This window comes from Penicillium griseofulvum (genome assembly GCF_001561935.1).
Source record: "Penicillium griseofulvum strain PG3 chromosome Unknown contig_84, whole genome shotgun sequence".
In the NCBI taxonomy this organism is placed as follows: Eukaryota; Fungi; Ascomycota; class Eurotiomycetes; order Eurotiales; family Aspergillaceae; genus Penicillium; species Penicillium griseofulvum.
Window position 1 is genome coordinate 267,701 of NW_024467475.1, and position 24,309 is coordinate 292,009.

General features: G+C 47.2%; 10 protein-coding genes across 10 annotated transcripts; 3 read left to right on the plus strand and 7 right to left on the minus strand.

Moving 5' to 3' along the window:
* Window positions 1-252: 252 nt before the first annotated feature.
* PGRI_046580 (putative protein transport membrane glycoprotein Sec20) lies at window positions 253-1,566 on the plus strand (the record flags this gene model as incomplete). The annotated part of the gene is made up of 3 exons (XM_040792371.1): window positions 253-572; window positions 673-917; window positions 977-1,566. 3 exons carry the CDS (start codon window positions 253-255, stop codon window positions 1,564-1,566), a joined length of 1,155 nt encoding a protein of 384 aa, XP_040644338.1.
* A 288-nt stretch (window positions 1,567-1,854) lies between these two features.
* On the plus strand, window positions 1,855-3,195 carry PGRI_046590 (replication factor C subunit 2; the record flags this gene model as incomplete). Its single annotated transcript, XM_040792372.1, has 4 exons — window positions 1,855-1,979; window positions 2,032-2,110; window positions 2,169-2,981; window positions 3,031-3,195. 4 exons carry the CDS (start codon window positions 1,855-1,857, stop codon window positions 3,193-3,195), a joined length of 1,182 nt encoding a protein of 393 aa, XP_040644339.1.
* A 3,355-nt stretch (window positions 3,196-6,550) lies between these two features.
* On the minus strand, window positions 6,551-7,762 carry PGRI_046600 (uncharacterized protein; the record flags this gene model as incomplete). Its single annotated transcript, XM_040792373.1, has 5 exons — window positions 6,551-7,219; window positions 7,279-7,370; window positions 7,424-7,492; window positions 7,594-7,615; window positions 7,682-7,762. The coding sequence occupies 5 exons, from the start codon at window positions 7,760-7,762 to the stop codon at window positions 6,551-6,553; spliced, it is 933 nt and encodes a 310-aa protein (XP_040644340.1).
* Window positions 7,763-8,173: 411 nt separating this feature from the next.
* PGRI_046610 (uncharacterized protein) lies at window positions 8,174-9,016 on the minus strand (the record flags this gene model as incomplete). Its single annotated transcript, XM_040792374.1, has 1 exon — window positions 8,174-9,016. One exon carries the CDS (start codon window positions 9,014-9,016, stop codon window positions 8,174-8,176), a length of 843 nt encoding a protein of 280 aa, XP_040644341.1.
* An 878-nt stretch (window positions 9,017-9,894) lies between these two features.
* PGRI_046620 (uncharacterized protein) lies at window positions 9,895-10,818 on the plus strand (the record flags this gene model as incomplete). The annotated part of the gene is made up of 1 exon (XM_040792375.1): window positions 9,895-10,818. The coding sequence occupies one exon, from the start codon at window positions 9,895-9,897 to the stop codon at window positions 10,816-10,818; it is 924 nt and encodes a 307-aa protein (XP_040644342.1).
* Window positions 10,819-12,926: 2,108 nt separating this feature from the next.
* On the minus strand, window positions 12,927-14,180 carry PGRI_046630 (uncharacterized protein; the record flags this gene model as incomplete). The annotated part of the gene is made up of 1 exon (XM_040792376.1): window positions 12,927-14,180. The coding sequence occupies one exon, from the start codon at window positions 14,178-14,180 to the stop codon at window positions 12,927-12,929; it is 1,254 nt and encodes a 417-aa protein (XP_040644343.1).
* A 225-nt stretch (window positions 14,181-14,405) lies between these two features.
* PGRI_046640 (NUDIX hydrolase) lies at window positions 14,406-15,850 on the minus strand (the record flags this gene model as incomplete). The annotated part of the gene is made up of 5 exons (XM_040792377.1): window positions 14,406-14,602; window positions 14,773-15,084; window positions 15,194-15,220; window positions 15,286-15,442; window positions 15,824-15,850. The coding sequence occupies 5 exons, from the start codon at window positions 15,848-15,850 to the stop codon at window positions 14,406-14,408; spliced, it is 720 nt and encodes a 239-aa protein (XP_040644344.1).
* A 479-nt stretch (window positions 15,851-16,329) lies between these two features.
* PGRI_046650 (MRS7 family protein) lies at window positions 16,330-18,088 on the minus strand (the record flags this gene model as incomplete). Its single annotated transcript, XM_040792378.1, has 3 exons — window positions 16,330-17,388; window positions 17,456-17,955; window positions 18,022-18,088. The coding sequence occupies 3 exons, from the start codon at window positions 18,086-18,088 to the stop codon at window positions 16,330-16,332; spliced, it is 1,626 nt and encodes a 541-aa protein (XP_040644345.1).
* A 478-nt stretch (window positions 18,089-18,566) lies between these two features.
* PGRI_046660 (glycerophosphocholine acyltransferase) lies at window positions 18,567-20,146 on the minus strand (the record flags this gene model as incomplete). Its single annotated transcript, XM_040792379.1, has 2 exons — window positions 18,567-19,299; window positions 19,353-20,146. 2 exons carry the CDS (start codon window positions 20,144-20,146, stop codon window positions 18,567-18,569), a joined length of 1,527 nt encoding a protein of 508 aa, XP_040644346.1.
* Window positions 20,147-20,920: 774 nt separating this feature from the next.
* PGRI_046670 (DUF2841 domain-containing protein) lies at window positions 20,921-22,564 on the minus strand (the record flags this gene model as incomplete). The annotated part of the gene is made up of 5 exons (XM_040792380.1): window positions 20,921-21,360; window positions 21,436-21,621; window positions 21,678-22,139; window positions 22,204-22,405; window positions 22,472-22,564. The coding sequence occupies 5 exons, from the start codon at window positions 22,562-22,564 to the stop codon at window positions 20,921-20,923; spliced, it is 1,383 nt and encodes a 460-aa protein (XP_040644347.1).
* Window positions 22,565-24,309: the final 1,745 nt, after the last annotated feature.

Consider the following 24,309-nt stretch of genomic DNA (forward strand, 5'->3'; position numbering starts at 1 on the left):
CCCGAGTCTCCGTTGCGAATTGTGGTTGAAGGAATGGGTCATGTTTGACTGGGATGCAAACACAATGCCGAATGACGCCCGTCAACATGGCAACTTTGAGTTGAACAACTTGACACTTATGAGGCAACTTATTGCTTCAAATCTCTCAGATTATCCTCCGATATTGTCTATTCTCAGAGACACCCCTTCAACCCTGCGAACAAACAGTACTTGAATGCGTCATATCCGAATAAGCAATACTCTTATCATACAATGTCCCCCACGACAGCTCTCCAAGGCCGCGTGAAAGAGCTATCGGCTTCCCTAGGACAAATACAGCCCCTCGTGGATCGGTTGCGCGATTTTACTGCTTCTATTGGACAAGGAGATGAAGCCCGTCTGGAGCTTGGGAGTGAGATACATTCCCGGCTGAAGGAAGCCGAGCAGGAGTTAGAGCTGCTGCGCGTGGAGATCGAAGCGCTGGAAACCGGCTCTGATAGCAGGCGCAAGTCACCTACTGTCCATGGACCAAAGGAGGCGGAGAGGGAGCGCGTTGTTTCTATGGCAGGGCGATTGGCCGAGGATCTCAAGAGGTAAGATACCGTTAAACGACTTGCGATACTAGGGATATTTCTCTATTGTGGTCCACTAGCTAGTCTTTAAATATGAACCATATGCTAACAAGCCTTGCAGAACACGAGGAGATTTCCGAACTGCCCAACTACAAGCGAAGCGGAATGCCGAACTCGCCAAGCGGAAGGAGAGAGAATTGCTACTGTCAAGATCGCATTCTTCCGAGAAGAAGCAGCCGACGGAGAAGTTCACCCAGGATGACCTTGTCTTGAATGCCTCGAATGATGTGACATCTGCGCTACGCAGAACCCATCAGCTTATGCAGGCAGAGCTCTCCCGCAGCCAGTTTGCCCAATCAACGCTTGGTACGTACCCCTTTCCTTTGCCTTCTCTAATTTCAACGGATGTTAATATTTTTGATTAGAACAATCTACAGCTGCGATCTCATCCCTGTCCGAGTCCTATAGCGGCCTTGACACACTTCTCTCTTCATCCCGCAGCCTCGCTAACTCTCTTCTCCGCTCCCAAAAGTCCGATACATGGTACCTTGAGACTGCTTTCTATGTTCTGCTAGGGACAATTGGCTGGCTTCTCTTCCGACGTATCTTCTATGGGCCTCTTTGGTGGCTTGTATGGCTGCCTTTGAGGCTCATTGCTCGGTTTGCGTTTGCGACACTAGGTGCAGCTGGACTGTCTAGTACAGCTATGCAATCAGCTTCTCAGTCCCTTTCTGAGGATGTCTCTACCGTTATTCACCAAATGGCCACGGCAGCTGCAACAGGAACCGTGACAGCCAGTAGCGCTTCCTGGGAGCAAGAGGCGCCGCTAGGACCGACTGACAGCAATCGTGCAATTAACGAAATTGGGGACATGGTCGAGCAAAATAAACAAAAAAGCGTAGACATTGACGATATCAGCCCGGAGGAGAGGGCAAGACAAGCAGAGCTTCCCCGAAATACAAAAAAGAGAATGTTCGAGGCCGGGATGGAGGAACCGGTGCGAGATGAGCTATAGGTATCGATCCAAGCATTAATGAGATACCACGCGATTATGGCCCCTTCCGCATTGCTCTTTGTAATCTATAATACCAACTGGGGCATTGATGGTGATGATGGGATGTATAGCTAGGTAGTAAAACTGCTCTCATTGGCCGGTGTGTGTTTAAGTGCTGCGCGTGTCACGTGGAGACGCGTCGTCGTTGTGGAGGGCGTCACACGGAAAAGAGAGCGAGAACTTCAACACATTGCGGACCAGCTCTCGAGATAGCCCTGACTTTTCCAGATCTCAGGCATTTTAATCACAATGGCTGCCTCTTTCTTCAATAATAAAGCTCGTGCCGCTGCCGCCGCTGCATCCAGCAGCTCTAAGCTCAAGGCTGGCGACAACAAGGAAGATTCGACTCGACTCCAGCCGTGGGTTGAGAAATAGTAAGTCAATGATTTATTTCCAGCTCCTGGAAGCTTGGCTAATATTGATTAGCCGCCCCAAGACCCTGGATGATGTTGCTGCGCAAGACCACACGACGAAAGTCTTGCGCCGCACTCTGCAAGCTTCAAATGTAAACCACCCAGCCCCAGCCCCGAACAATTTTGAGACAAGAAAATAACACCGACCAGCTTCCCCACATGCTCTTCTACGGTCCCCCGGGCACAGGAAAAACATCCACAATCCTCGCCCTCGCCAAATCCCTCTTCGGGCCCGCGCTTTACCGGTCCCGAATTTTAGAACTGAACGCCTCCGACGAGCGCGGTATCGGCATCGTCCGCGACAAAGTGAAGAATTTTGCTCGAGCACAGCTCTCCCAGCCAACGGGCCTAGATGCCGCCTACCGCGCACAGTACCCATGCCCACCATTCAAGATCATCATCCTCGACGAGGCAGACAGCATGACACAAGACGCACAGTCCGCTCTGCGCCGCACGATGGAGACATACAGTCGAATCACGCGGTTCTGTCTTGTTTGCAATTATGTCACGCGCATTATTGAGCCGCTCGCTAGTCGATGCAGCAAGTTCCGGTTCAAGATGCTAGATAATAGCGCTGCTGGTGAGCGGATCTCGAATATTGCGGAGCAGGAGGGCCTGCAGCTTGAAGATGGGGTTATCGATACGCTTATCCGGTGCGGAGAGGGCGATTTACGTCGTGCTATTACATATCTACAGAGTGCGGCACGCTTGGTCGGTGCTACGAAGCCACCTGTGGTAAAGGATGCCGATGATGATGCTGAGATGACGGATGTTGGTTGCAATTCCAGCGTTATTACGATTCGCAGCATTGAGGAAATTGCTGGTGTGCTCCCGGATGACATTTTGGATTCTCTTGTGGAGGCCATGCAGCCCAAGAGTGGTGGGTCGGTCTACGAGGGTGTCTCGAGGGTGATTACGGATCTTGTGGCTGATGGCTGGAGTGCTACGCAGCTTGTTGGACAGGTTCGTCATTCTCTTTGCTTCATTAAAACATTTTGCTGACCTCTTCTAGTTATACCGGCGTCTAGTATTCAGCGAAGCAATCCCCGACATCCAGAAAAATAAGATTGTCATGCTCTTCTCGGAAATGGACAAGCGGCTGGTTGACGGGTCCGATGAGCATCTCTCCATGTTGGACCTGGCATTGCGCATTGCTGGAGTCCTGCGTGGAAATTGAGAGGCATTCAAGCTTAATCTCTCATGATCAACAGTGAGACTCTCAGAATCCTTCGATTGAAAATAAAGACGGCGTTTAGGACACCGACGGCCTGTATGTTTGAGGCGTTATATTCGGAAATTTTCTATAGTTTAGATTTTGTTCGAATGGAATGATCATGATACCCTTCCAAATTGTTTTGCGCAAACTACTAGACAGAGCTACACGATGACTCTGAACGGCTTGGATGACTTATGTATACACATAACTAGAGTTCTAGAGTTTGGCTGCTCAATATCGAGCAGACAAGCTGTAATTCGGTGATTTTGACCGAAGACTTGGGACTCTTCGGGATCGATCTCACGCCAATAACAATGCAGACTTTGGCAAAGTAGCGTGTTAATTGCTCTATATAGACAGTGATGATGGCCTTGTGCTCCATATTCTCTTTCTTTCATTTTTCGCAATAAAGCAAGATATACATATAGGCAATATTAAACAAAAGGCTAGGTAGTGGAGAACTATAGTAGCCTACACGAGCTCATCTCTTCATCGCTGAGTACTGTTTCAAAAGTTTGCCTTTAAAATTCTCCCTTTCTACTATCTCTCCCCGTCAAAAGCCTGGAGTTTTAGAGTCTTCCTTCAATTTAAATATTGTGCAGATTCTACATGATATTCTCCATCTTGATATGGATTCTACATATGCTGGCAGACACCGCCATGGATCTAGTGACCCTCGTCGTGGTAGAGCTAACCAAGGAGTTGGTCCTGATAGATACCACTCCCGACATCAATACCAGCCTCAAATACAACACCAGGTAAGCCATACTCCAGAAGAAGTGCTCTTCACCCTGTATTGTGCATACACTGTATTATCGCCAACGGCCTAGAGAGTATACTTGATATTTACACTGCATTTGATGCCTTCTGCCTTCTCATCTTGTTTTTCGATCATCTTGACCAACAGCTGACGAATGAGATATTGTTATAGAGCAGCGCCAATTTGACTTGTTATCTCTGCCACGACCCCAGGCACCTTCAGCGGAGCTGTCCACTACTTGCCCTTTGGAGATCTGCCATCGAGGCAATTTGCCGCGTACTGTATACCTCCTAGTTGTAGTACTTTGTTCTTTGCTGACACAATATCTTCAAGGACCGCAATATTAGCCCAATGAGCCTTCTTGAACAAATTGACATCGTGAGTACTGATTCCGGAAGAATCTTTTGTACTGCAGCTCACCTATTGATATAGGGGATACTCGTCGCTTCTCTAGCTAGAGCTCTTCCCGATAGGGATGGTGACATTCCTATGCAGTAAGTCATTCTATAAAGGAGTTTCTTTTCCGGTCAATCGAAGGCTCGAGTTTTAGGAGGCGAGGATACAACAATCAAACCCTACAAGGCGCATAAATAGTGACATTGGCTTTATCAAATTGTAGAATGAACCTTGGACCAAATTGAATGCCTTAGTTGATGGAGCTTCGTATTTGATAATGAATGAGGATATCAAAGATGATTTTGTCATTCTTGGGGCTTGGTTTCTAAGCCCCCCCCCCCCCACCCCCCGGCTAGGGATTCCGGTTGTAGAGTGTCTAAGTTACGAATTTGTTGCGAAGCTAAACTCTTGAATGGTTAGGTCGACGATACCTCGGCGTTTCGGCGATTCCAAGGGATCAAACACCAACCCCGGTAGTCGGCAACCGAGTACCGAAGAACATCCGCTAATAACGGGAAGCTCATATGCGGAGATAAATAATACATGAAAGCCAGTTGATTCAAAGAGTTACAGGGAGACCTAGTGACAAAAGATCAGACATGGATACTGAATACCATTCGCAACCTACTTTGTATTCCGGGAAGGAGCCAATACAATTCCAACCAGGCAAAAAGGAACGGCCAAGGCGAGCCAAATGGGCTTGTTTTGCCTGCCACAAACGAAAAGTGCGTTGCGATGCACTAAACCAAGGCACCTCGTGCACCAATTGCAAACTTGATATGAAGGAATGTGTCGCCCCGCCACCAAGGAGGAAAAAGGCACCCCGAAGTCCAAATATTCCTGGTGAAGATAGGACAGATGGCATACTGTCGCCTGGTGTGGAACAACACTCCACAATATCAAACCCTAAGCGCAACGATGTCCAGTCAATTAGCACGGCTGTATCACGGAAAAGGAAAAGCCAGCCTCAAAGCTTGGATTCTCTGCATGTCAATTCAAAAAGACGTCCTGATGAAGGCTCACAAATGAACAATGAAGTCGGGCTATGGATGGATATGTTACCGCCAAATGTCTTGGAACAACTCGAGCAACACTCTACGAAAAGCACCTCAAGACCCCATCGAGACATTGATGGACTCAATGCAGAACAATTTCACACCAAATGCTCTGAAAAGTTGCTTCAGGCTGTAGACATCTTGACGGAAGTCATCATTATGCACAATTCTCTTTCAGCACATCGGTCATCTGGCGCTCATTCAGCAAATATTAATTACGCCAAAAATCAATTAAATGGAAAAAATAAAGGGGACATGGAATACTCTTCATCTATCTGTCAAGATGAGAAGAATATGTGGGATGAGGACACAGTGGATGAAAGTTCGGCTTTGACTCCCGAGTCGTTGGAGTATGTGGCTGGATCGAATTTCAATATTTGGTTGGAATTGAATGGCTTTGACCTTGAAAGTCCTTCATTGAGTGTGTAAATAAATATATCGAATATAAATTCTTATAGGGCAAGAGTAACCTCTTCGAAAGCAAGCTGCCTCACATTGAATAGAAATTTGTGTGCAGATCTCGCTGAAGATTGCAAAGTTGTTAATTGGAAATTGTTGGAAATCCACCAGTTGAGTGAACTCCACCAGTTGACTAGAGCCCACCAGTTGGCTTACCAGTTGGCTGACCAGTTGGCCAAATGACTCAAAGTAGCATGAATGCAGATAATCGTACGGCAAAGAGGAGCTGCTCATAATATCATGTGAATAAATGTTAGAATTGGGGTGGGTTTGTAGCTGCGGGAAATTATGCTGTTCGAATGTTGTGTTGACGAAATTCTGAGAGATTTTATAGTCCAATGACTTTCCAAAAAGAACATGAATGCCCGCATTTCCTCGGGTGTTGCCATACCACCAGCAAACGGGTTGTTCTGATGTTGTGATCTGACAAGAGGAAGAAGAGAAGGGGAAAAGAGACGGACGAAGGGGGGGGGTTATACTCCCAGGTACCTTCCTAAAATGAACACTTCACACCTTCCCTTCATAGATTGATTCCATCTCTGATATCTCAATGGGGAAAGTAATATTCAGAGACAAACCAGAAACAATTCAATGTGCTAGTCATATACGTTTATCTCTAAATCCATCTACACATCTTTCTCAGACTCTATTCCGATTCCAGCAGGTCAGAAAGCTTATCCAAGTAGGCATGAGGCCTAACATCGCCAGAAACAAATTCCTCCTTAGAAGAGACACCAGTCAAAACACCCAGTGTACCACCGAGTTTCCCCTCAAGTCCAAATCGAATATCCGTATTCGTACGATCACCAACCATGCATGCCCGGCTACGATCGAAATGGAACTTACCCTCGATGGAATCCATCATAGCTTGACTGGGTTTTCCGAGTGCGACAGGTTCCTTATTCAGCATCATTATCAACGGCGCGCTCATAGAACCAGCGCCAGGGAACAGAGTCCCAGAGTTGGGCAGGGTGGAGTCGATGTTGGTAGCGAGGAATACCGCTCCACGCTTGATGTAGTGGTATGCCAGCGCGATCTTAAGGTAATTCATGTGGAAATCAAGACCGACGAGCACGACACCAACTTCGGGGTCGAGCATTGATTCATCGCCCGCTGCAATTCTCTTGTAGTCCTCGGGTGTGACGTCGCGGCGGTATGCGGGATCTGTACCACCAATGAATGAAACATTCTCGGAGCGGAGTTCTTGTTCAATGCCTGTCTCGCCAATCACGTAGACTTTGCGCTTGTTTTCGGGGAGTTGGAGAATACGAGAAATGTATATAGCGGAACTGTATGAGGAGGAGAAGATCTCTTCCTATTGGATTGTGAGTCGCTAGACACTGGATGAGCATGGTGATTGGTGATATCACTAACCACTGTACTGGGAATTCCCAAGCCTTCGAGTTTCTTGCGGTAGTCTGCGCGCGACTTGGTGCTGTTATTCGTCACGAAGACCACTTGCTTTCCTGAGGGATTGTCAACCTCTGCTTTTTTTGTCGACTTGATATTAAATGCGCACCATTATTTCGGAGAAGCTCTAGTGTCTCGACGGTTCCGGGAAAGAGGTGGTCACCGGACCACAAAACGCCTAAATCATCATTGTCTCAGCGGATGTTGCGACGCGGGATAAGTCGATGCGGGGGACCTCTGCGGGGGAAAGCCGAGGAAGAACGAGCACGGGGGACAGACCATCACAGTCGAAGAGGAATACCTGTATGTAATGTAATCAGTAAATCGAACGCTAGTACATCAATGCGATCAAAAAGGTGTAGCTTACATCAAACTTGGCTAGGAACTCGCGGAGACCAGCCTTATCGCCGGTCAGGTAACGCGCTTCTTGCAAGGACCCTGGTGCCATTGTATATGAATTTGCAGACAGACAAAGGCAAGGGAATAAGTGACTAGAAGCAAGATCGGAGCAATTGCAGACCAGAAGCGAATCTCCCGGTGGATCGCGGGGGATTTATCTTTCTTGGCATTTGATCTCCAAAGCCGGTTGACCCCCACCGGATAGTCACCAGCAACTGAAAGTATCTTTTATATTGTAATTACATACAAAAGGTACCTAAATTCTTAACACTTCCATATTAAAACTTGAGAGATACCCGGTCATTGGTAACCCAGCTCTCTCCGAATGTAGCAATTGGACGGGTTACCAAATTGAAGACAGGAGACTCAACAATCCCCAGGTGCTAGAACGGCTTAAAGTGCCAGAACTCTCGTGGAATGCTTCAAACGAGGTCCCTAGCCTGTCTTACAAAACAAAGCTTCATCCTAAAAGTAACTGCCAATCCTTCTGCAGTGCATGCGGTAGCCAGAATGATGGGTTACCGCTGTCTCGGGCATCCCATAACTCTTCAAGAAGTCTTAGGGCCAGCAGATTTGCAGGAAGTCTATTCAAAGAGTATATGGCTCGAAACCTGTCGCGCACTTGATCGCGCAGATATTGATCCAATTCTGACAATTCCGACCCAGCTGTGAGAAGAGGGAGAGATTGGAAATTAAGGTAGTATGAGGTTGCAGGGATTTGCATCAAATGGCGAACTGTTTCTTCGGCGTATTGTTGGATCAGAGACTCTCGCGCTTCAACCATATCTGGATCCATGAAGCGACCACTTTGTGCCTGCGCGAGGGCCCGGTAAAGGAAAATAAGCCCGTGTTTGCGGAACGCTTCGTATAAGTGGTACAGGCCGGGATTCGCGGGAATTGTCTTCCAGGTAGTAAGTTGGGCCACCAACACAGCTTCTTGCATGAGGTTGCGGTTCTGTGGCGAGTCAACGATCTGTCGGCAGTATCGTCCAACATTTGCTATGATAAAGAGCAGTCCGCTACATGTTCCGTACATCGGATGATGCCAGTCTCCCATCATATGCACTGCATTGGATATGTTCAATAAGTTGAGCCCCTGTGGCTCACATGGGTCTACCAGGAACGAACTGCACATGTCCCAGTAAAGATACATTCCCAGGCAGAGCCAGACCGCATGGTCAGTATTCATCGACTTAGATGTGTCTTGGAGCATACTGCTGATCAGGGCGCGGGCAGCAAATAAATGCTGCTTGCCATAATCTTTGGTGTCCGAATCAGCACTTTGCGCCAGACCCAGTAACATAATAGTCAGAAAGAATGCATTAGGCGAATGATAGCCTTGTTGTATCTCTCTCCGAAGGCAGGCTATGGCCTTGCCACGTTCCTCAAGGGCAGCAATAGGGGTGTTGGCAGGGAAAGACTGCTCGTGGCTGGCACTGACGGACTGGATAGCATGGAGAAGTGCGGATGACTGAGCAATATATTCCAGAACGGGAAATGAAAAAGGATTATTTTCAGGATCTATTACCAGTGTTTGGCTGACCTTTTCGAGCCAATATTGCAGTAGTCTTCGATTGACGAAAGTGTTGGCTTGCAGCGGGAGCCACGGTGTCTCAACCTGCCACTGGGTCAATCGTGGGGCTGACGAACAGACAATGCCTTGACGCTAGCACCGCTTGCATGTCGGATATGCTTCATCGCATTTAACCCGCCTTGCCTTGCATTCTCGACAGCCAAATTTGCTCTTGTTCCGCCGTGGCGCTAAAGGTTCTTCCTGTTGTGTGCTCGCGTGTTCGGAGCTAACTATAACTTGCTTGAAACGTAGTCCGACAAAGGACATATTCTCATCCGATTGAACTGTTGATCTTCCGTATAGTTTCTTCGTCGAAATAGGATTGGATTTTAAAGTGTTGGAGAACTAAAAAGTTAGTTTTACTAACTTCAAATTAATTGGCTACTAAGCCAAGTATGTGGTCCACCTGGATTTCCTCTTTCGGCGACATCGCGAGATATGGAATCCACTGCTACAACTAGAGCGTGGAAGTCAACATGCCAATGTATTAATAATGATGAAAACTCATATAAAGTTGAATAGAATCTCCCTTTCTCCCAAGTTTCTCTAGTTGACCTGGATTAACATCACTTGTCTTCAAATCTTAACTCACATCAATCTCGAAAACCATGAAGGTTGCTCTCGCTGGTGCTGGCCAAGTTGCCCTTTGCCTGGCCACCGAATTCTGCAAGTCGGATGACGAAGTTGTTGTTCTCACCAGTACTTCTAAACCGAATTTCGAACACTTGGGAGCTGAGATCCGTCTCACCAATTACTCCGTTGACGATTTGACAACGAAGCTTGATGATTGCGACGCGGTTATCTCGACCCTCGCCGGCCCTAACGAGTTTTATATTTACGCACACTCCAATATCCTCGAGGCATGCAGCCAATCGCGCAGGTGTAAACACTTCATCCCGTCCGAATGGAACGTCAACTTGGACGATTTCCCGGATCAGCCGATGTTTAGTGCCCCAACGCACGAGGTTGTTCGCAAGAAGCTACGCTCACAGCATGGCGTCAAGTGGACTATGATCTGCCACGGCTGGTTTATGGAATACCTCCTGCCCAAAGAGAAGAACCCACTTCGCGAGATCGGCCCCGCATGGGCGATGAACCATAGCACTAAGGTTTTCGACATGTATGCCGATGGCTTGCAAAAGGTCACTTTGACATCTACCACAGACGCAGCACGGGCAGTGCTAGCTTTGTTACGGAACAGCATCAACACCGGTGCCGATTTACCACCAATCACTCTCCTGGCTGGGCAGACTTTGACCTACCGAGAGCTTTTCCAATCAATTAAAGCACGCGACCCTGCCTGGAGATCTAACCAAGTGACCTTTTCTGAGGTCCTTGGCGACATTTTCGAAGGTCTCAAGGCGAATGACCCTGGGGTTGCCTACCACCAATTAAGGGTTCTTGGATTTACAAATGCCAATCACAACCCCAAGGAGAAAGCTCTGGAATGGGAAACTGGAGTTCTCCAAGGATTGCATGCCACTACCGTTGAGGAGTTCCTGGACCAGGCAGAAGCTAGCAAAGGCAAATGAGTGATCATGAAATACTCAATTCGGATGTATGTAATGAGAACAATTCTTGGCTGAGAAAACGCGCATACGACAGGCCATAGTTCTATTTACACGCAAAGTGTGCTATCTAGAAAACCTTGGAAACTTGTTTGTTAGGAGTTAAATTCGAGACGGTTCTCAATATATAGACTAGTCGACGTTATGGTACATAGCTAAAACTATAGTGCCCCGACAGTCAGCACCTGCCATCCTGGGAACCATCCACCAAACCACCAACCATCCCCCACCAACCACCAAAATTTATCAACAAAGACTATAGATAAAAAAACAAAAACATACAACAGTGAGGATTCGCTGGTGGTCACCCACCCAACTACTAACTCACCGGCGTGTGGCTTAAGTACGGCTGAGCGGACGGGAAGCCCTGTTTTCCACACCCTATGGTCGTATGTATCAGTTTATATGTGAGAAAGGATCATATTGTCGAAGGGGCTCGCGCGTATAACGACAAATTTGGTAACCTTCGGTCTTTTGTTCATCACCGATGAGCTTATATGGCCTCTTCCTTGAGATATAAGACTAATAAAGAGGCCAACCTAAGATGATATCAGAAGATGACATATGGAGTAGTTACTCGAGATCATCTTAGTCCTTTTTGGTGCATTTCTGATGTGACTTTCTCTGGCACAATTATACATTTCCCTGATTGCATATTGAAAAGTCGTCCGCACATGTTATGCCTGTTTCCGCTGTTTACATAAGAGAAAATGCCTATAAAAAGATTACACGAGGCTGCATAAGTTGCCGACTATATGCAGTATCATGGATGGCGGAAGCCCTGGAGAGTGAACTCATTAACCCTAAACCACAAATGACTGTGAAAAGCCCAACTTCGATAAGACATCCTTCCAAGTATACCCACATACAACATACGTTATGAGACAATATAAATTGAAGGTTCCATACCCCGTACTATGCTAAGCAAACATATCCAGACCCCAGATCTAGATCTTCATAGAATTATGACCCATCACCGAGCCGATGACAGCTCACTAGTGATGCAGGACACAGCGCGTCCACATGGAGCGAAGTACAGCACCTCCGAAATGTCGGTGACAAGTATCACCCAATTGAGGGTGTAGTCTAAAGCCAAGGAAGACTCTAAAGTAATAGTTGTCCTGTACAGCAATGCTCCAGGAACCATCAACTAACTGTCCATTGAGGTTTGACACCGCCAGTTCTAAAGAGAGCTGTTTGTTGACACGAGGAAAGGGTTACACGCACTCGGAAAATGCTTTCATGTCGATTCACTGTTACACTAGAATCGAGTCACTAAGTACGGAGTAGAGAACTCATGTCTCAGGTTTACCCCTCACATAGAATTATCAGACGTGTCTGCAATATAAAGATCCTTGCCCCTACAATCACCAATTGGGATATACAAGTTTAATGGTGAGATGTGGACGATTAAGCCGGAGTGGACTTAACATTCTACTCTAAAGGCGGGCGTGTATCAAATAAGACCGGAATGATTGCCTGACAGTGGCGATCCACGTTGGCCATTTCGGATTGCATCCGCGTCTGCATCTGTGCGTATGTGCATACATGTAAGAAACCAAGCATAGTATGTATGTATAAGATGGTCTAATATAGGTGTTATGCAGATAAAGTTAATTGCGACCTGCCAAAATTCAGGTTATGATCAAGCTTGCATTGTTGTCCATTGAACCCAATTGATATGATTCATATTAAAAATCTGACTGATTTTTAGTCAAGAGGCGGCCTAAGCTATCCATGTTGAGTGAGAGATATTGCCCGAAATAGAAAATACTAAGAGTCTATAATATTGACAAAGGTTCAACCTAACAAGTCAAGATATATAAAGAAATAGAACAAAAGAGTATATATAACGAGAGCTTAGTGGGATATGAATACCCTGGTAGAAGGGAAATTGGCTAGGGAGAGTGGAGGAACATTGAAGACAGGCAATTAAAGAAAGAATGATACAGTTGAAGCCAAGACAAGAACAAAATTGTGAAGGATAGGGTATAGGTATAGATATGATATGTTGTCATGAGATTTCGTGAGATGCGTTGTGAGTGCTGAAATGCAAAGAAGAGAATTAAACATCAGACCCATAGATTGACCTGTGTGCAAGTATGCGGGTTGACAGGCCCAACGAACTTGATTTGAGCCTTCAACTGCTCCCTTCTGCGATCATCCTTTGACTCGGCAATCCTTTTCTTCGCACCTAGAAACACCCCTCGGGTATTGTTTAGGGATTGCTTTCGCGACAAAGTGCGCATGGAGTTTGTATGAGATAAGTCAGGAGCCGAAGATGAAGACGGTCCTCCAGTCGAGCCGGTCGAAAACTTATATCTCGGGAACTGAACATTTCGCTTCTTGGATTTGGGCGATTCCCAGATCACAGGGCCATGTTTCTGGTACTCAGATAGCGGAACCGCTAGTTGTTTCGAGCGGGGTGTTATGGGGGATGAGAGTGAAGTAGGAGAAGTTGGTGAGATTGGTGTTTGAAGATAGAATTTGTGGTTGGTATAGTCATACTCGCTGCTCGAGGATGTAGCCACGGAGGTACCTCGCGCAGCGATGTTGGTGTTGACGGCCAAGGAAGATTGATATGGTGCTGGGGCTGTACTGGAGAGTGTACCTCCCACATCATTGAGATGGCGGTCTATGGGAGCTGTTGCTGGGCGGGGAATTTCTTTCGGCTTATCATCTGTCGAGTCGCGCGAGAGAGTGCGGTGGACGTAAGTCTTAATCGAGTCACGAACTCCGCCGAGACCACCGCGGTCAAGGGAATGCCATCGGCACTTTCCCTTGGCAAACTCCAGTGGGTTTCCTATTTTGCGGGGTTTGTGCTGTGTCATATTTGGGCTTATGCGGCCACTGGCCCGCAGAGCCGAAGGAGCCAATTCGGGAAAATAATCCCACTTCTTTTCGCGGAAATAGTGATTTGTGCCTGTACGACTTGGAGTCCAATTTGGACGTTCGTACTGTGTCTCAGAAAACGAAGATGAAACTGAGGGTTCAACAGTTTGGATATTGATAGCGATAGAGTCCGTACGTTTTTGAGGGGATTCCAAAAATTGATCGGCCGAAGGAGTCGGATGATCGACCAAATCATCAAAGTCAGAGTCAGAACTGACGAAGATGGGATAACTATCTGCTGAATTGCGTTCACTTGATCTGGTGCTGAGTGTACTTTCACTATCACTGGAGTCACTCCACATAGCCGAACATTCTGGTTCGAAGGGTTTTGCGGGGAGAGGTTTATTGAGAAAGAGATCGGAAGCAGAGAAAGGTGGTGGAATTACTCTCTCGAGTCCCTCAAGGGAACGAGATGGTCGGACGGGGGGTGCCATTCGATAGGATAAGGTAGGCATTTCGATTGAGAATTCGAACAATAAGTGTTACAAAGGAAGAAACTGGGGACAAAGGACTATATTAAATAGAATATCAGTAAGGAGGAAAGTATATAATAATATACGGTAATTTCCATATATATACAATCATCAAACAAACCATGCAAGGATAGACACCCTTGCTTTATATGATTGGACAGATTTATATATAAATTACCCATTCTCTTAACTAAGTTTGGGCTTTTCTTGAAATCGACCTGATTGACACAATTTGGCAATCATCTCTTCATCCCCAAAATGACTGTTATGTTCAAATTCGGGTTCCTGTCCATATGCCACACGAGCTGCATCAACAATAATTCTTGCTGTCATTCCAAAGATACGATAGCCCTGTCCATTTTGTTGAACAAAGAATTGGTGCACTAGTTGTTGTTAGTATGGAGTATAAAAATATAATTACCCTGTAGCCCCATTTTCCCCTTTTGGGAACAAAGAAAAAAAAAAAAGCCCGAGTTATAAGAAAAGAAAAGAAAAAGAAACTTACTTCTCCATTGTGAATTATGCCACATTCCCCAAGATCCTTGATACCAACCATCATATACATTTTCACTCAAAAAGTCCTTGAATGGTGCAGTAAAAACAGCCTCTACCTCTTTTGCATCCAAAATAGGAATAAGTGACAACTCAGGATCGGCATTCAGCCCCAAGCGGGGATCATAGCTATGGAGAAGAGCAACGCAGGGACGCACAACTACTTCCGTTCTAGCTAGATTTGCCGGGAGCTCACAGAGATGCTCCACACTGAATGGGGTTGGAAGCTTTTGGTTTATGTCGGGGAGGCCGATCTCCTCGCTTGCCTCGCGGCGCGCCGTTTGAAAGGCTGTCTCTGTCTTGTCTGCTCGACCTAAAAAGAAATTAGTATTTCTTTTATATATATATATATATTATTTGATCCTTTTTTTTTGAGGCATCTTAATTAAGGCAACTTGACCCCTTTCTTTTCCTCAACCTACCTCCAGGTAAAGCAGCATCTCCTGCATCTATACCCGAACAAGATTAGTCCGAAAATGCTGAAAACAGGGCTGATCCACGTATTTAGACTCACACGAACTTAGTGTCTTAGCCCGGATCGTAACAACAACCTTAAGGTCACCCTTGGCATCGGCGAAGAGCAGTATTAGCACAGCCGCCTGTCTGCTCAGTGGGACCAAGTTGTAGGTCGTTGGCGGGGGAACATAGTTTCGGAGTCTTCTGATTGCTTCCTATAGATACATCACAAATTAGTTTCTCTCTCCCTGGGGTTGGCTTTCGGGATGGACATCCACGGGGAAAAAAAAAGGAGGTCTCGGTTAGAAACATTGACCCGTGAAGATACGAATCAAAAGAATATTCCATCTCTCTTCAAACCAAAATGTTTCAACTCCATGTCCTCAAAGCCGAAACTCAAATGGCTTCTCTTGAATACCCAGGTATGATCGTCCAGAAAAAAAAAAAAAGAAACATGGCAATTTAAGACCTGTGTGGCCTAAAAGGGGGGAAGCAGGGGTATGGTAGGGATAATATGCATGGCAAAATGGACACAGCAGATTCATCCAGGGACACGCGGTCATTTCGGATAACTGCAGAGAACGAGTTACACATACCTGAGATGCGGGATTCAGGGGGGCCATAATGGAAGTTCGTTTTGATTTAGTGTTGGAACTGAATAATTTGGGCCAATTTTGATAGGTAAATCGAAGTGTCTTAAAGAGGTTAAGCTGTTGTCTCCTCATGTTAGAAGTTGTTAACTTCTAGTTACTTAACTCTCTGTACACAAGGCAACTATAAAGATGGGGGTTGGGGTAACCGAGGTAATGTCGGTGACTAATGATATAACCGGAGTCCTCCAGGGCTTTGTCTTCGCACTTTACAGTTATCCCACTTGAAGTATTCAATGTATAATCCAAAGGGAATAAAGTATACATCACATAGAATATGAGAGGTGGGGATCAAATGGTCTATCAACATAGCAATAAATAAGACAGGATGAGAACTGAAAGGGGGGAGGGAATACACCAAGTGAAAGCCAACAAAAACAAAAAACCATCTATATGACAAGTGTAACCCAAACTAAAAACATAATTGAAATACAAACCATATTCATACTATACTACAAGCTTTCGCTCTTCTTCGTGTCCTTGGACTCGGGGATCTTCTCGGCGCGCTCACCTTCCGCCATGGCCTCATTAGCCTCAGCAGTCTGCTTAGCACCGTCACTTGTAGCCTCAATCTTGGCCTCCTCTTTCTCATCAATATCATCGATATCCTTAGGCGCCGAAACACCCTTGCCTTCATTCTCGCTGTTCTGCTTGCTTTCCTCCTCGATCAGCTCCTCCTGCTCCTTGATAACCTCAAGACGCTGCTTGTTGGTAGCAGCACCCTCAGCATTGTGGACCTCAAGCTCGATCTCGTGGAACAACTCCTCGGGAATACTGGAAAGCACAGACTTGAGCGCATCGATTTGCGAAGCCATCTCGGATTCCTTGCCACCCTGCGTGTACAGGTAGGCGTTGCTCAAAACCAACAGAGTTGAGGGAACGCCCTGCTTGAGCCGCAGCTCGAGCCACATGCCGAGATCTTCGCGCAGGCGCGCGGGGGAGACCCCGTGAGTGCGGATTCCACGCGAGGCGCTGGCCATCTGAAGTTCCGGGACGGAGAGCGAATCGACACCCTCATAGAAGATCGCGCGGTCATCACGCTTGATCTGGCGCATGCGGTGTCGGATGGTGTATCGGAGCATGGCGTCGGTACCAAAGGAGTTCAGGTTCATGTAGCGGCAGATGCCCACCAACTGGGGTCGGGACAGGTTGTCAAGGGTCAGGTCATCCTTGAAGATTTTGCAAACCTTGATGATATCCTCTGTTGAAGGAGTTTCACCGGTGGTGCGAATTTTACGGAAAAAGTCGGTGAATTCTTCGTTCTTCACCGTGGAAGCAGTGAAGGGTAGACCGGTCTCCCGCAGAGTGTTGCGCAAGAATCCAGAAACTTCCTTGCGGGTTGAACTGAGGTTCAAGGCCTTGGTGTCGCGGGCCTTCTGTCCCTCGTAGGTGCTGGGAAGCATGTTGGGGAAGATCTTCAGGGCAACGGGGAGCAGGAGTTCGGCAAAAGGAACGATGAGGAACATCGAAAACGGTACCAAGCGTCCAAGATCCTTCGTAGTACGTTGGAGCTATAAACAATCCTAGGTTAGCCAAATAGTACAAATTATCGAAATGTGCCTGGTGGCGCAAACATACCTGGCGGTGCTCACGGCGACTGAGCTCGTAGCCACCAGCCATCTTCAACGCGAGTCTTGAACTGATTTTGACCTCGGTGGCAAGCAGCTTTGTGCCATCCCAGTAGTGCTGCAACTCTTTCTTGACCTTTTGTCCAAGTGTCAACTTTTTCGCGCTCTTCTTCTCGGCCAACTTCTGGTCCTCCGGGTTCGTCTTTGAAACAACTCCAGCCGATGACTTGCTAGCGGCTGGTTGTGTCTCGGTGGGCTGGGTCTTTCCCGCTGTAGATTGTGACTGCGTGGTCTGGTCTTGCGAGATCGGCTTCTTGGCTTGCTCAGCATTGAACCCGGGGGGAGGGTAGTTCTGAGAAGAGTTGTTCGATGTGGATTGCTCGGTCGCATATCCACGCTGTGGGATCAGAATGGCGAGCGCCGACACTTGGGATGGCAGGTTGCGGCCATTTTGAAGCAGGCCGCGGGCTGCAACGGAGGCCGGGCTCAGTGCATTGCAACGACTACGGTCTGTCCAGGAGAAGTATGTCAGCAACTGCCATTGAGATCTAGTTTCTGAAGTTCTCTAATACTCACTGATTAGCGCAGACCGGAAAGCAGGTGTTCCGCGGACCAATCCGGTCGATCTCATTGTAGCGGACATTTGCGGAAATATGAGGCGAAAAAGTAATTGCTCAAAACGACGAGCAAGGAGTGTGTAAGCGCAACAATGAAATAAATAATCGATCTTAATGTCCACAGGATGAAACAAAAAAAAAGTCACAGTAATAAATGGTCACAAAAGTTTTGGAATGTCCTGGAACCGGTTCCGATGAGATGTTGTGCCCAGGTGTGATGTACTGCCGCAGTCATTTTGCACGTGACGACCGGATACCGCCTCGGGTTTTGCTCGGGGTTAAACAGATGTCCGAACAGTTCTAGAGATGTTTCATTCTGGCAATAATTTAGGATTCTTATCAATCTGAACAGTGAATTTCTACATTCATATGACTATAAGGAAAAATAGGGAAAACTCGCTCAGAATGAAGGTTCTCGAAACTTGACACACAAAAAAAGACCAACAACCAGGGTATATAAAGACTGCATAGACGATGGCAACAAGAGAGCATGCCACTTGAAGTTCAAATTCGCTCCCTCAGAACAGAGTCCTTGTTTGAATTTTGCGCCGCGATATTAGTAGAAGAAGCGTCGGCAGTATCCAACAACGGGATTCGATCAATGCTGGATCGCTTCTGCTCGCTGTTTTCATTTATGGCTTCACTAAGAGGACTGGGCTCAGCGACAAGGGATGGACTAGTTGCTCCTTCGGGGGAGCTCTGCCAACGTGCAACATCTGACTTGAGCTGCTCCAGCTCCTTTTCGAAGCGCTTTCCAAAGACATCGATGTAGTAAGTTGCTCCATTGTGGATGCTCCAGATAAATAGCGCAGACATGAACATACCACTGGCCCATTTGGACCAAAACCAAATCGGACAGGGGATCATTGTTGACAAAGCAAATGCGTATTGGATACACATGAAGCAAGGCTCTTGCAGCGCCTCGGGCAGACTCAGCACAAATCGCCCAATCCACGCCTTGGAGTACGACTTGCGCAGCCAGGTGAAGCTGGTTGGGCGACCCGCTGCAATCTTATCGCGGCGTCGCACGGTGATCAGGAAGTGGTACATGAGCTGCCACACCAAATAAGGGGCCGTGGACCAGATTATCATGGCACCAAGACCATAATGCTCTGGGTCCCCGGGCTGACTGAACTTGATGCTGTAGACCGCAGGGAAGCGTTCCTTGAGTTTCTCAACCGGAGTCAGGTGTATGATGCAATGCAAAGTCACGGGTGGCATAATATGGATGAAGAGACTGCAGAGACACGATGAGCAGATGAACATTGTTCCTTTCGATATCTAACGTACCTTGTAACCTTGTCCATACTGTGGAAGACCATAGAGTTGCGCCACATGGCGATTGCAGCCGCATTGTTTCCAAATGTCAAGCAGAAGGTGCTAATAAAAAGCCGCTTCGAGTTAGGGAAGACCCAGATGCTCAGCATGCAGAGCATATTGACAAAGTAGCAGAGATCAGCCAAGAAGTAGTGGTAGCCCTTGGCGTGGTATGTGAAGTAGCGAATAGGCATGAAATATGCCAGCTGGGCGCTGAACCAGATGTAAAAGTACTCTGGACAAGCACCAATCAGGTAACCGCTGATGAAGATATTAAGCACACCAGCAATAAAAGATACCTTCTCCCGGAGGGTGACTGTCGCCGTCTTGCTCCACTGCTTGCCCAGGCGTTCTACACCTTGCTTCATCCGAGAACGGTATTTTTCCAGCTTCTCATCAGCTGTCGGTGCCCGGCGCCTCCATTCACCCACAACACGATCCTTAGCGTTCAAGGAAGACGACTTTAGCTTCTCCCGTTGCTTGCGCACTTTGTCTTTTTGCATGGCGATGGTCTGCTGCCACTTTTCCAAGCGCTGCGAGAGCTGAATGTTGTCGAGAAGGTCGAAAATAGTCAGCTTGTCTAGCGGTGGGAATGACTCCCAGTCCTCCTGGTATGAGTTGCTATTGGAGAATGAACCGTTGCGCGACAGATTTCCCGGGGAGGTGGGAGCAGAACCGAATTCATCGTTGTCGGCAAAGTCGTCTAAAGGGAACGGCGCATCGATCTCGTCCAGGCCTGGCGTAGAGACCAGCGGCTCGGCTGACATGGTGGAATCAGACTTGCTTCTCGAGCTGGTACTTTCCATCAAAAACTTTTGCTGAAAAGAGAGTATCGTCGGTCCGTCCCGAGTATTGGGATATGGTCGACTGAGGAAACGATTGAATGTTAGCATCCCCATAGTTGTAACAAGGCCAAAGAGCACAGCTTAGTAGATATGTGCCAAACAGTCCTGGCTTAGAACACACAAGCATATAGTATAGAGATGAGGGGCAATTTAAGAGACGACAACCTTACCTCAGTAGATCACGCCTTTGGATTCACAAGGCGAGGATGGCGAACTGTGGTTGGTGATCCACAAAGTAAACCCCGGCCTCACTGGCGCATGACACAAACGACAATGTAGAACTGGTTTGGTGCAGTCACAAAGGTTGAGAGGAGATACTTGGACAAGAGCCAGCGAGAAGTTGAGAAATTAACGTGTGCTTGTGATGTGGGAGGTGGTTGGACGGAGCTGGGGGATCATCATGTGGATCCAATCAGGGAGCTTGTCTTGGCCTAGGCATAATATTCCGCCTGAGGCAACAAATCTTATAGTTCTACTGGTGCAGTTCTCAGTGCTTTACCATATCTGTCTCCATTAATTTTTTGCACATTCTCCCTGACTTCTCGTATACGAAAGTGTGAGGTAACCAAACTATCCCAGGACAAAATATAGTATAGAAAAAGAAAGTAACCAACGAAACCCCATATCCCGTGTCCAGCCAAACGCTCAAACTCCAGGTCAGTACTGGTGAAAACAAGAGGATAAAGTATAACAAAATCAATATCCAAACTGCGATGCAGGGTTTGCTTGTGACCAGAACCCGGGCCCTTTATCAGACACAAACTGCTGCGAGTAGTATCCAGGGTGATAACTCGGGGCTGGATGCATAGGTTTTGTGATATTCGACGATTCAAGAGGGGGGATTACATGCACTGATGGTGCCATACCCATCGGGTAGCCATAACTGCCTGCCGGGCTGTGGGGACCACTTGACTCGCTAGTGGTGGGTGAGAGGGGCAACCCATGTGAGTGGTGTAGCTTTGAGTCATCTTCTTCCAGCGTGGAGATAGCGGGCTCATCACCTGCACCGCGCATGTCATTTTCAGCTTCGATCATAGATGTTACCGGTGCTGCGTGTGCACGTGATAGCTCATCGCTGTCTTGGAAGATTGCTTCTGGTAGATGCGTTTGTGTTACCTGAATCAAGGTGCTGGCGTCTATAGTCAACAAAATACAGACATGGTTAGTGAAAATGCTGATTGGATATTTCGTTAGGATAGAGTGACACATACCGATTTCACCATCCAGGAACTGTTCTTCCATCTGTCGCACAAAGTAGATCTCGTCTAGGACCTGCAGCCGGTGGGCCGGTGTAATCTGGCGTCTCACGTCTTGGCCAGCGTCTCGCAGCTTGTCTGTTGTAACCCCGTGGCTATCCTTTAGCTCACAAAGTATATGAACAAGAAGTCGCAGTCGGTCTATCGTCAGTTAGTATAGAGCATTGTCTCATATCAGCGATACTGAATATGCTCACCAGGCTTGAGTAGATGATCAGGCTCCTTGTGTAAGACACCAGCGGGCCACCACGCAGGCTTGGTGAACTCCGGGTCAACACGCTGTGAGACACCGGCAATGACTCTGCGTCCATTGTACGGATAATGGACCTGCTTCCTCGGCTCAACAAGCTTGATATATGATTTCGCAATAGCGCGGCAGTTGAGTTGCTGGAAGTCCTCGAATGCCTTCTCGTAGTACCGTCGCAGTAGCGCCCGGTTACCGACACGAAGGACAGTTCGTCCGGGTGGAGGTGTGGTAGGTGGTGGTGAGCTAGATTTAGGTCGAGACTTGAGCATGCCACCGGTACGCTTGGACTTCTTTCGGCTTTGTTGTGACGACCATTGGAACGGTATCATCTCGGCCTGTCTAGCCTGTCCGGTTGGTCCCCATCCCGAAGATGGTTGCTCGTCCCAAGGAGAGTGGGGTGCTTGGACTGAGTCTGCAAGGGGATAGAGAAGTCAGTCTTACCGCTCTGGGACTTAGACTCTAGAAACTTGACTCACTTGTAAACTGCTGGCTGGTCTGTGGGGTCTGGCCAGTCATTTCTATGAATCGGTCTGTAACATCTGGTGTGAAGATGGCGCCTTCACAGCCTGCAATCGAAGGCGAGGCTTGCAGTTGCCATTGACCATTATGGTCGAGGTATATCATGGCAAAGTGCGGGTGTGTGTATTCGGCGTTATGAGGTTGTTTAGAAGCGATTGACTATTTGGTCATTAGCCAAACTTGACACTTGTTGCGATCTGTTTTGCAATTGGGAAGTGTTATTACCATATTAATCGGCGGTTGCTGCGGGATACACGTATCAGAGTGTCTTCGCTCCAACACCTCTCCGCCAAATTGATATCCACGATTCATATCCATATTGTGAGATAGTATGGGGTATGAAAATTGAATGCACAAGATCGGGCTGGGGCTTCACTGCGCGTTTTCGATGTAGTTTGCAAGTACAAAGCACAAAGAACACAATGGACCTCGCTCAACAATCGGCTCACGGTGGTAATTAATAGAAACGAGAGAACACCCCCCTTAAACAAAGGTAAACGCAGCTTGCCGATGGATAAGAATTCCGGGACCATTCGATCAGGGGCAGGGTCTTGGTGAGATAAATATACTGATAATACGGGAACCATATTGTCGACGCCAAACCCCGAGTATTGGCAGATCTCCACATGACATCGTCCCCTGAAAGTTACGAATCGGCTTGGTGCTAATGCAAGGAAAAATGAATAGCTGCAAAGCCGAGCGTGTGGCAATACGAAAGCTTCCGTGTCACTTCTTCCTGCATCTCGTGATTGGATTAACCCCCTTTACAATTTGGTAGTTGATGGGTCGAGTCCGTTCTGCGCATTGACGCCTGTCGCTCGTTAGGGCTGTGATCCATGGATAAGTGTCACATAACCTTGTTCGATCCATGGTTCTGTCGGCGGGTCCGAGATCAGCCCAAACACTTATTGGAACGTCTCAACTTCTACCTTAAGAGACAAGCCACAAAGATCGTCAATTCTTTGAACAAATCAAATTATTTAAATCTATTCAAATCCCTCAACAGATGTCTCCACTATCTGAACTACTTGCAGCCTATCTGCAGCAAGCCGTTGTATCCATAAATATCTTCCCGCTTCAAATACACTAAGTTCACGATTATGATTTTTCTACTCCGTAGGAATAGTCGACATTGCAGAAGGTCCTGTGTCTAATAATTATCCAGTAAGCCCCAAAGTGGAAAAAAAAATCATCTATCCAATCGTATGAACCGATCGGCGATCCCTTGGTCACATCAGCCACGACAGATGATAAAGAAGAGCGGTCATCCTCGACGCCTCTGAGATCATCACCTGCAAGCCAAGAGAGGCTAATAGATGCATGGTCTAGGTGAGTCTCTCCAAAATCAATGGATCTACTCCGTATCGATGCTTGCGTTGCCAGTCCCAATGGGCCTTTTCAACTACCGTGCACGCCACTCTCACAGCTCAGTATTGTTTTTCCCCTCATTCTCTTTTCTTTTTTCCTTGGGAATTTGTGGATAAGTTAGTATGGCTTCTGAAGTACGGAGTACCAGAATGTTTATCTCCACCCGGCGCTTCCTCCAACCATTGTCCGTGCCCTTCCCAACCTAATCTGAAACTGGAAACTGAAGCCCTGGAGATGAATATTTTTAGTGTGTTAAGCTGAGGCCCCCTGGGGTCAAACCCATAGACGCGACCATCAAATCTTGAGCTTATTTTCAAGTTCGCGGAAGTGAGTTAGTGGTTCCGGACGTGCGCATACCGACCCCGAGAATATCCCTAAAAAATTAGACACTGGTCAATTGGTTTCTTTTTTTTTTTGCCTCTTGGTTGCGCTCGAACGCTTCCTTTCTTTTTCCCACAAGGCAGCGCAAAGAGGACATCAAGTTGAGATTTGTACAGAGTACTCCGTATCGAAGCGCCACTAGCATGGATCATTCAGTTGGCGATTCCAAATTTCGATGTCCTGCGGCATTGTGCATGACCAGACGTGGAAACCCGAAGCCCGAATCGAAGCCTTTTTCGATTGCAAATGACGGTCATTATCTGTACCCATAAGGAGGAAGGCCTCCAAGGTTAACTGGATTTGAACTACCATTG